Here is a 10341-nt window from a genome sequence, read left to right on the forward strand (position 1 = left end):
GGATGGTGTGGGATAAACTTGCTCGCTGTTACCTTTCCAGGGGCACGCGCATAGAGCAACATCCAGCTGATAAGCAGCAATAGAAGAGATGTGCCAGGAGTTTGTGCAGTCTGAAACATGAATAATTTTTATCAGCACACTGATAAAAGCCGATGCTGTGCTGGTGATTGGTGTCTGGGTTGGTTTCATTAAAAGGGAGGTGAAATACCAAGTTCTTTTAAAATTCTTAATTGTCAATCCATGGCAGATGTGGGTCTGGCTTGGTTAATTAGGTTAATGTGATGATTTGGCATAGTGAGCTATATGCAGAAGTAAAACTGTTAAGAATATATTCAAATATCCTGTTATGGATATTCAGCAAATTACACATGGCTGTTGCTATGGCAAGCAGCACAAAGGAAAACAGTTCAGACAGGTTTAATAGCCCTAATGACAATATTGGAACCTCATTTCTTGTGAATTGTTTGCACAAAGTTACTTCATTATTGAGAAGCAAGGAATGCCAAGTGTTTTTACAGAAATACTCTCACAAGTGTGAGAAGAGATGATTAGAAAAACTTCACATGATAGAAATGAAATGGTTTTGCCCTTTACTCTCTCCACGTACAGAACCTAAAGGCGTTTCTTCTAGGAATAAACCCAAGACTTAACCAAGACAATGTGTGTGGACAAACCCACTGTTACAACATGTCACTGCATTTGTGATGTACAACTGCCAATTCTTAGGTTTAGCAAATACAGGTAAATACTCCAAAACATGCACTTCTTCCAAAAGGTTCTCCAAAGAAGTATACTCCACCTAACGCTCCACCATCCAAGTAACTTGTCCAATTTTAGGTGGGGAAGTTGAAGAGAATATACATTACCAGGAACTAAGGATACCAGACTCAGAATGGACAAAAGCACATACTTCCCTAGCAGGAGGTCAAGCTCAGTCACCTTCTACACTATGGGCTTTGGATCCATCATTCTTGCCGTTCCTTCTGCAGTTCTGAGCCTATTTGTTTCCCTCAGAAATACAAGGACTACACTCAAATCACCTCTAGTTAAACTCTGCTGGCTACAGGAAATACACCCCAGGCTAAAATGAAGTACAACTCCAAAGTCCCAGCCCCTTTAATAGACTCTCTGAGGAAAGATGGTTTTACTGTGCAAAGCCCCATAAAGAGTTTGCGGATATTTAAACCAGTAGCCTCAACACAAAACAGAGCATTTACCTGTTTAACCACGAACAGGATCAACAAGGCAGTTGCTCTACAGGGGCACTAGCTCCAGATGGGAAACTGAGGGTGTTGCAGTGCTGGAGCCTCAGTCATTCCAGTACAGTGTCACACAGCTCCAGAAGGACAGACACGGGTGCCAAGGGCCAGCCTTTGCTGCAGACAGCAGTGCCAGGGAGCAGCTGTCCCACCATGCCCTTCACACTGCCCCTGTAGCCCTTGGCTTTTGCTCTCTGTGAGACAGCCTGGGGTCTGCCTTCACTTTGCTCCCAGCACCCCAGGGGCACTAAGAAAGTAACAATCATTTTGCCCTAATATACACCCATAAGCCGGTTAGAGGAGAAAAAAAAAAGAAATATGATGTAAATTAAAGCTTCCAACTAAGGGATTTACCAGTAAGTCACCATAAAATTCAGATAATTTATTTTTTCAATTCTGCAGCAACTTTCTCCAATTCATTTGGATTAGCTATTAGAAATTATGTCTCAAAAATTAAAGAAAATGTCTATTGACCACTATATCAAATTCTAATTTTAGCCAGGGAAAAAAAGAATAATTAGGCTGTGATTTACTCTGGTAGTCAACCTACATTAACAATTTTCCCCCATGTTTATGTAATTCTGGCAAAATCAAATCATATATATAGTGCTCATATACGCTGGGCTAGATTTAGTAAAGACAATTTCCTACACTACATCCAGGACATTTCTCTTTGTTTTCTGTTCTAATAAGATAATCAAGTTGTTCTGTGTAAGGAGGGAACATGATTGTCATGCGTGGCCTCCTCGGTTGGAATTTTAGTGCAGTCTTCAATGAGGGTCGTGGAAGGATTAGGTTTTTAATTTCTTTTAAGCTGTCATCCTCCTGTAACAAGCTGTATAGCATGCTGCTCTCTGGGAATGGCTTACCCCACATCCTAACCCTTCTTCCCAGGGATAAAGTGTAAATCCTGCAAACTCTCAGTGCCAGAAGCCATCCTGCAGTGCTGGCTCTGCAGAGGATGCACAGCTCCCAGCTCAGCACGAGTGAGTTTGGGATTGGATCTCTAGCCGCAGCTGGAACAAATCAGGAAAGATGTTTAAGATCTCTAAAGTTATACTCCTAAAGTTGTGTTCCTGCTTTTAAACAAGTATCTTTTCCAACTCCTCTAGAAGTGGAGTGCTGTCTACCTTAACTGAATAAATAGGGATCTGGGAGCCAAACCAGTCACCAAGGTATGAAACTGTCAGCCTCAGGCACTGAGAACAGAGCAAGGAGTAATGGAAGACAACAAAGGAAGAACAACAGAAGAACCAAAGGAAGTAGAACTGGTGATGGTAACAGAGGCAGAAGGTGCTCAAATTTACATGGATTTCAGAAGTAGAAGCCAGAGGCAAATTCAAATTTACCTGAGTCAGTTTGCTCAGACACCACCACCCCATTACTGCCCATTGCCCAAAAACCCATCCTTGCACTTCTGAACCAAGTCTGTACTGTGATTCCCTCAGGGAGCATCATCAACACACAGAGCACTCAAGCTTTCAATTAAAAGGCATCATGGCTGAAAGCATTATCCCAAATCTTTAAAGGACTCCATCCCAATTGGGCTCTGCCCTGTTATAAATTCACAATGCGAAGGAACTTCCCTGACTTTTCCTATCATTATTTGTGATAGTGAAACCAAATGGAAAAGTAATCCCAGTGTTACAAACTAGAGTTACTCATGCTTTGCTCCCAATGGCACCATGGCAGAGCAGCTGCTCCAGTTCTCTCGGGGTGGCCCAACAGTGCCTTATCACACAAACCCTCCTGCTCTGCCAGCAAGGGTACACAACACTTCTTATAAGCAAAAATGATTGGTTTAATATTTTCTCACTAGTTTTAGCCACAGAGCGGTTTCTTTCTAGGTCTGCCTAAACCTCGTCTAACCTTTAAAACTATCCTTTCCCATGTGACCCATGAGAGTTGTACAGAATGAGAAATATATCCAAACAGTAGCTGCAGAAAATACACAGAAATAACTCGTTTTCACTGAGATGGGTTCATTTGTGAGTTCTGACTTTCCTCTGAACTTCCTCCCCTGAAGGACTGGAACAGTAATACCAGTGCAATAATACTTTTTCTCCTGAAGTGGAGTAAATCAGTTCCTTGCTCTCAGTAGTGAAGTGAAAATTAAGATGAAAAGGAGTATAGAATGCAGAAAACCCCTATTACTCCAGAATAATACAATTTGCTGCTGATCCTCAGTTGCTAAGACAGGCACATCAATTATTTATAGAACTCGGGAGTGTGAAATATGAAGTTTTTCAGCCTGGGACACCACGAAGGTAAAGCCAGGAACACAATCCTGTCAGCACTGGCAGACAAGGACAGAATAGGCAAGCACAGAATACTTCTACACAGATTACCATTTTTATTGAACTACAAATTGCAAAAGGTCTCTATGAAATGCCACTTTCAGTGTTAAGTGAGCTGTATCCTCCTTTTGACAGTGTCAGTCTGTATTTAATGTTTATTTAACATTTATCTAAAGGGCCATCTCTGCCAGGGAAACAATGTACAGTAAGTTAGCATAACTTCACCTGAATATTTACAGGAAGCCCAGGATCTTCTCCTGGATCTGTGCTTATGTCCATCAACAGCCTGTCACACACACTGTAAAACCTGCTCCACATGACCAAACTTTGCCAATACTTTTCACAATCAAAATTCCAATGTATGTTCTTAGTAGTGATATTAAAATTTATCTGCACAAAAGCACTTACATGGTTTATAGCAAGTTTGTTGAGAGCAAGTATCTGGATTAAAACTCCCAGGGTTGCAGTGAAAGGTTGTTCATAGCTCATCTGAGGAACTAACAGGTACTGTTCAAAAACATCCACAATTTCTTGGGGAAAAACCTAAAGCAAACCAAATAAAACCTCACAGACAAAATCACAAAACCTTGGAGCCCCAACTTCTAGTAACAGCCACTGATACACGGCATGGCCTTGCTAAAATGCCTTGGTCGGCCCCTGCAATATTCTATCTCAAGTCAAGTATTTCAAAGTTGGAGGAATTCTAAGTGCATCTCCTCCTTCTGCCTTGCCTCCAACTCTGAGGGCAAGAGCTTCCAATACAGTGGCTAAATAATCACAGGAAAGGACTAGCACTGAACTTTCAGATCAAAGGATACGGAGTGATTCACGTTCCTCTCCTGACTGCTTGGGCTAAACACCAACAGTCAAGTGCTCTGAAAAGCTCCACCTCAGTAAGAGAACTTGCATCAGCAGTGAGGCTACAGGACCCCAAACAACGTGACTCTCCCTTAGACAGGCTCCCTCGCTCAAGAGCTCTATCTGTCAGCCCATGTTACCAGAGAGGTGACACACACCACCTTCCACTGTTGCCAGTGCTCACTGATGCCAGCCCTTGCAGGTCAAACAGCAGATCAGAACAGATATTGCCCATCGCTCTCCTGCAACTGAAAATCTGGATGCTGACACGACTGAGGGAAAAACCAAAAAACCACAAGCTAGCCCAGCAGGCTACTGTCTGTCCCCAGGGTCACACCAAATACCACGTGCTGGAAGGAAGCAGAAGCAGCGAGGACTTGGCAGCGCCTGAAGCACAATGCCTGCAGAAGTGATTGTGCTGATGCCAAATCTGGTCCTTTCGGAGCTTTCCAGCCACTGCTGAGTGGACAGCACGTGTTGCAATGCTGGAGCTGGCAATGGCAGTGCTGAGCACAGCTAGTGGCCACTGGCCACCTTAAAGCACCAGCACCATGCAACTGCCCTGAGCCAATGTTTAGCGGCATGAACAGTAAAATAACACACCTACTGAGCTCTCAAAACCGTGACAAATATTGAAAAGCCTCCCTGTTCCATGTTTCACCCAGCCTTGTGGGTGCTGTAGCCACCACTGCTCTGTGCTGGCTGGGCACCAGGGCCCAGCCAGGGACCAGGAGGAATAAGGAATGGCTACATGACCTGGCTCTGGGGAACCAGCACTCCTGTAGGGACACAGGTCCTGCCAGCACTGGCTGTTCTCCAGTTTTACAGACTCAAAGCTCTCCAGACCCAAAGAGTATAACAGATTCACGTCCAAGTTTATGGAAATAGCTGAAAAATACATCAACAGCCTTCACATACACATTTGCAGAAAAACAATTAACAAAACTATCAAATCTCCCAAAATATGGATTGACAACAACAGAAACTTCCTAATTACTATTTCTAGTATCCTTAAATTCTCATCTCTGGTGCTATTAAACTAAAAATTATATAATAATGGATTTGAACTGTACGACAGCTTATACAAGTTAGGACCATTCCAAAAAAGTCAATCAGCGTTTCAGAGTATATTCAACAGATATTTTGAACACAGGCAGAGCAAAGAGCCATGACAGGCTCTTGTCATATCGGGCTGGAAGGCTCCAAGCAGACTAAGAGCTCTGGTTGGCCAAATGGCACAAACACCTGAACTACAGGTAATTCCTCCCTGATTGCTGTTTTGTAAACAACATTTCCAGCAGAAACTATTATGTATATATATCAATCCATTACACAGTACTGACAAGATCCTCTGCTTGCCCCAGAAACTCCCTGGGTACCACACAGCTGCTGCTGGAGAGAGACGAGAGGCAGGGGCAACAGGCAAACCTGGAACATTTGCAAGGAGAACATTTTCTTCTGACTTTTGGGGGACTTAAGTCAGCCTGCACAAACAAGCATGAAAATACCCCAAGGAGAGCTACATGACTAATGAAGATTTTCTTGCTCCTCATCAGTTGCTTCAGCCACTTCTGCTGCCATTGGATGAGCATAACAAGGCCTTTCTACTGCATGGTGCTCTGCAGGTATGACTAAATCTGCCTCTTACCTCCCCAAGTCCCCAGGTAGACTATCACGCCTCCTTTACAGAGAGAATTTCACAGAATGAAAGAGCCAATAAGAAGTGTTTCCTCTGGGCATCTCAACAGCATTATCACAGAATGCAGTAAAAGGCATCAGAGTAGCAGAGAGCGATTCAGCCCTGTCAGTGTCACCTGTTTGTAGAACACTCCCAACACTGCAGCCGTGTGCACCCGCCCGGGGCCACGGCCACAGCAGGACAGGCCATGGCTGACTGACCAACCCTCTGGAGCATGACACTGGCTGCAAATGGACTGGTCCAGCGCAGCTCTCATTTCTGTTTTTGCCCTCAGCACAACCACGGCAGCAGAGGCTTGGAGTAACTGCTAGGCTGGTGGGGCAGGGAGAACTGCTGCACCTGCCAGGGCACACATGCAGGGGCAGGGTGGAAAGGATGAGTTGAGTGGGGTTTAGATACATAATGATACAACTTTGGGGAAAACCCGAGCAAAGAGAGAGAGCAGGTCAGGAGTGAGAGGTGGCACTGGGACTTCATGCAAAACAGAGGAGGAGGGAATTCAGAACACTGAGCTCCGGTTTGAGGGGGTGTGCCGCTTGCCTCGTGAGGAAAGGTACCCCACAAAGTCCCACAGGCTCTGAAATGCACTCAATTAGCTGTTCCTTTTACCTTTTTGTTCTACCCAGCATTTCTTCAAGAGCACTGTCATCTCTGGCTTTGGCATCCTACTCATCATCTATGAATTCATGTTGCCGTTTCCTCCCTGAAAGGAAAAATCCCATAGTCAGTCATTTGCTACACAGAGGAAAGGACAAATCTGACAGTATTTTTGCCACGGTTAAAGTTCAAAGACCACCTTGCTCCTTGAGCAGACAACATTGCAAGTTGTGCTCTGGGCTATGGTGTCATTCAGCCATGATCAATAAGTGTGTGCTCACTCCAGAAACTTACCACAAATTTACCTGTAAGCAGCTGAAAAGCTGTCAGTGCCTCAGCCCTGTCTGGAGAGAAGGAGCAGGGCAATGACTTGCTCAAACTAAAAAAAATCCCACAACAACAAGAGAGACTTGTGCCAGACAAATATCTTTATTTTACTTTAAAACATTCTGAAAGTATTAATCTATATGAAAGAGAAGCGATACAAGACTGAGAAAACATGTTTAATGTTAGGGAAGCCTTCACATCACATGAGCCAAATTAAAAATAAGACTAAACACAAGTGTACAAAGCAGAGATCAAAAAAAAAAAATCAATTTTCTCAAAGACATAACATAAGGAACTCCCACAGGGGCCAGCAAATTCTGGAAGGGAGAAAGAGATTATATTTTATGGGAAGAGATTCAGTAAGCATTCTTTTCCTATAAAGCTAGTGATGGAGGATTGTCGCTGCTCCATAGACACCCTTTGCACATTTCAGGACAACAGCAACAGGAAATCAATAGCACCTTTTATACCTGCAAAGACATTATCTCTCTGGACTCCTAATACTAACAAATGGGGCCAAGAAAGACCTTTACTAGAATTTAGCAGTCAGCATTACTCTGGCTGAGAACAGAGGGCAGGATGCTGGTGTACACCCTTAGGTTTTTAGGTATTTTTTAAAAAGCTAACTCTGCTCAGAACATCACCCTCGAGTGGCAGCCAGGAGCCCCCGATGACAGTACATCACAAGTGTAACGGTGCTGAGCCCCGGCGCTGTCACCCCATCGCAGACATCCCCTCCAGCTGACGGTGTAGTCATTACAGGCAGGAGCTTTGTCAGGGGGTAATTTGACAGCTTTGACAAGCCCAGCTGAATTTATGGCACTTTCTAGTTTTTCTCTCCATTGAGCTGCGATGGAACTAAAGTTAATATTACCAAACCCACTCCACAAGGGGACAGGTTCCCAGCGCTGAGACCATGATCACAGTCCCTGAGAGAATCTGCTACACTGGGCCCCTCACAGTGTCACCTGCCACCCTCAGGGACAGGGAGGGCAGCTCCATCTAGCCCGCTTGCAACGGGAGATTCCATGATGAAGGTCTCTGGTATCTTTGGCTCTACCACAGCAGAGGTGAATCACCACTAGTAAGGCTACTCACAGCTTATTAGAGAGCACTGAAGCAGCAGCCACAGTGTCACAAGTCTGAGGACACATGCCCAGCTAAACCCAGGACCTGAGTCCTGGAGACTGCTTCTCTTGCTGCAGGGACTGTGCCCCACACAGCACCACAAAGCTTCCACCTGCAAATACCAATGTGGGAAGAGGAATACTGTACCCCAAGCCAAACCTTGGCAAGTCAGTAAAGCACAAACAAGTACTTTTCTTTCTTTTCTTCTTTTTTCTTTTTCCCATCGGATTGCTTTTTGCAATTGTTACATTTTTGCAAATGTTACATTTCCTCTGTTATAAATGCAGGGTTTTAAAGAGCTTTCTCTACATCCTTAGAAAGCACAGTTCATATTTAGCTCCCTAAACTCGTATTTCTCTCTTCCTATATTTCCTTGCCAAGATGTGACACCTGTGGAACGTTCCCAGAAAATTCCCCTGAATCATCTGTGATGCAAGGGAACAGCAGCCAGCGTTGGCAACAAGCAGCTGGGTCTTTTAGGAAAGCGTCAGATCAATCTGGTGAGGAGAAGGATCCCCAGTAACTCTGTCACTAATCATCCCCAGGGATCACAGAGCTCCCAAATCAGTTAGAAAAAGAGCATAATTACGACAGGACCAAAATCCATGGGAAATAGCGTTGCCACAGCAACTGACATCCTCACAACTCTAATCTCCTTTGCATTCTTGCACAGACTCAATGACTCCTAAACCACGTGGAAAAAAAAAAACCTGTCTAGCAGGTGGGTTCATTGACGAAAAGCAGTGCTAGAGGTGCTTCCCTGCAGAACAGACCCATTTCTGGAAGGTTTTCAGAAAGGGAGTTTTTGTGCACCTCTTGTTCCAAGCACTGCACCTCACTCACCAGGAATGCAGGGGAACTGCTATAATACAATAAATACTTCCTCATTAACTACCCTTGTATGAGGAAAAAAAACTTACTAAATATTAAAACATCCCTGTTTTTAAATAAAAGTGACATGAAGATAAAATCCAAAGCAGACTTAGCTGAGTTTTGAAATGGGAATGTGGTTCCAGCTTCACGCTGCGCTGCACTGGTGTCAATGAGCGGCCTTTCAAACACTGCCCTTTACAGACAGCAGTACCCAAAAACCACTCCAGCATCCCCACATACATATCAGATCCAGCCACTGGGCAACATCCATACATGAGCACAGAAGGCCTTATTTTTCTTCCTGACAGCCTTAGCATTAATACCCAGTCTGTCCACTTTAAACGAGGTTCACGTTGGCAGACCAGCTGGGCAGCCTTTTTGCTAAAATCTCTGAGCTCTGCACACTTTGGGGGCATTTCCCTTCCATTTCGGTACTGGTCGGGCCTGGGGAGTTAACCCACGGTCAGGGAGGGCAGCACAGCGTGAACCCCAGGGCCGCGCTCTCTACGCCAAAAGCCAAAGCAGCGTTATTGATCCAAGGGAAACAGTTCCAGCTCTACCGGTGACAAACGAGCACACGCTCTGCCCACGGTGTGCCCTCGCCAGCCGCGCTGTGCCCGTGCGTCTGACATCGCTGAGCTCAGCTGTGCTCGCCTTCGGGTGCCGTGCAGGCACATCTGCCCGGGGACCCTCCGCTGTACCGGGCTGCAGGACTTCCCCGCTGCCCTCCGCCAGCCCCGCCGGAGCCGGGAATCGCTCACGGAATAGCGACTCGATGGTGACAGCACGGAAATCGCCCCCTTGTTACCGGGGAGAGAGGCCTCGTGGCAGCGGCTGCACCTACAGGTCCCGTCAATGACCGGAGTGAGCGACTGCCCTTTAGGCAGGTACCGAGGGCCCTGCGGCACCGAGACGGGCACCGGGAGAGGAACCGGGGACGGGCACCGGCGATCGCGATCGCCCTCCCTCCCGCTATCCCCCGGGAGCGGCTCGGACGGAGGCCCTGGGCACCCACGACACCGCCACAGCCGCCGCTGGGCTACGGAGCGACCGCGCCGGCAAAGACGCGTCAGAGTGCCGGGGCGAAGAACGAGGGGAAACGTGGCCGGAGCGGAGCGCGGCCGAGCAGCTGGGTGCCGGTGGGTGCCGGTGGGTGCCGGTGGGTGCGGGTCCGTGCTCCCGCCCTCGCTCTCTCCCTCAGTCCCTCCGTCCCTCCCTCACTCACCCCTCGCCGCCGCCGCCGCCGCCGCCGCCTCCCGGCTCGCGCGCCGCGCTCACGCACGCGCACGCGCCCGGGCCGCGC

At 46.6% G+C, this 10341-nt stretch overlaps 1 protein-coding gene and 1 long non-coding RNA gene across 2 annotated transcripts in view; one reads left to right on the forward strand and one right to left on the reverse strand.

Annotated features, from left to right (window-relative positions):
* CAMTA1 (calmodulin binding transcription activator 1) overlaps positions 1 to 10324 on the reverse strand; it is a 242457-nt gene extending 232133 nt beyond the window's left edge. The window contains exons 1-2 of the mRNA XM_068171512.1: positions 10264 to 10324; positions 6723 to 6816 (exon numbers count right to left, since the gene is read on the reverse strand). Coding sequence (XP_068027613.1) covers positions 6723 to 6789 — 67 coding nt within the window. The 5' untranslated portion in view covers positions 6790 to 6816; positions 10264 to 10324. The remainder of the gene's footprint in view (positions 1 to 6722; positions 6817 to 10263) is intronic.
* LOC137461787 (uncharacterized) lies at positions 7799 to 8855 on the forward strand. Its single transcript, XR_010993484.1, has 2 exons — positions 7799 to 8351; positions 8547 to 8855. It is a non-coding gene; the product is annotated as an uncharacterized lncRNA (long non-coding RNA).
* Positions 10325 to 10341: the final 17 nt, after the last annotated feature.

This window comes from Anomalospiza imberbis, chromosome 23, assembly GCF_031753505.1.
Source record: "Anomalospiza imberbis isolate Cuckoo-Finch-1a 21T00152 chromosome 23, ASM3175350v1, whole genome shotgun sequence".
Taxonomy (NCBI): Eukaryota; Metazoa; Chordata; class Aves; order Passeriformes; family Viduidae; genus Anomalospiza; species Anomalospiza imberbis.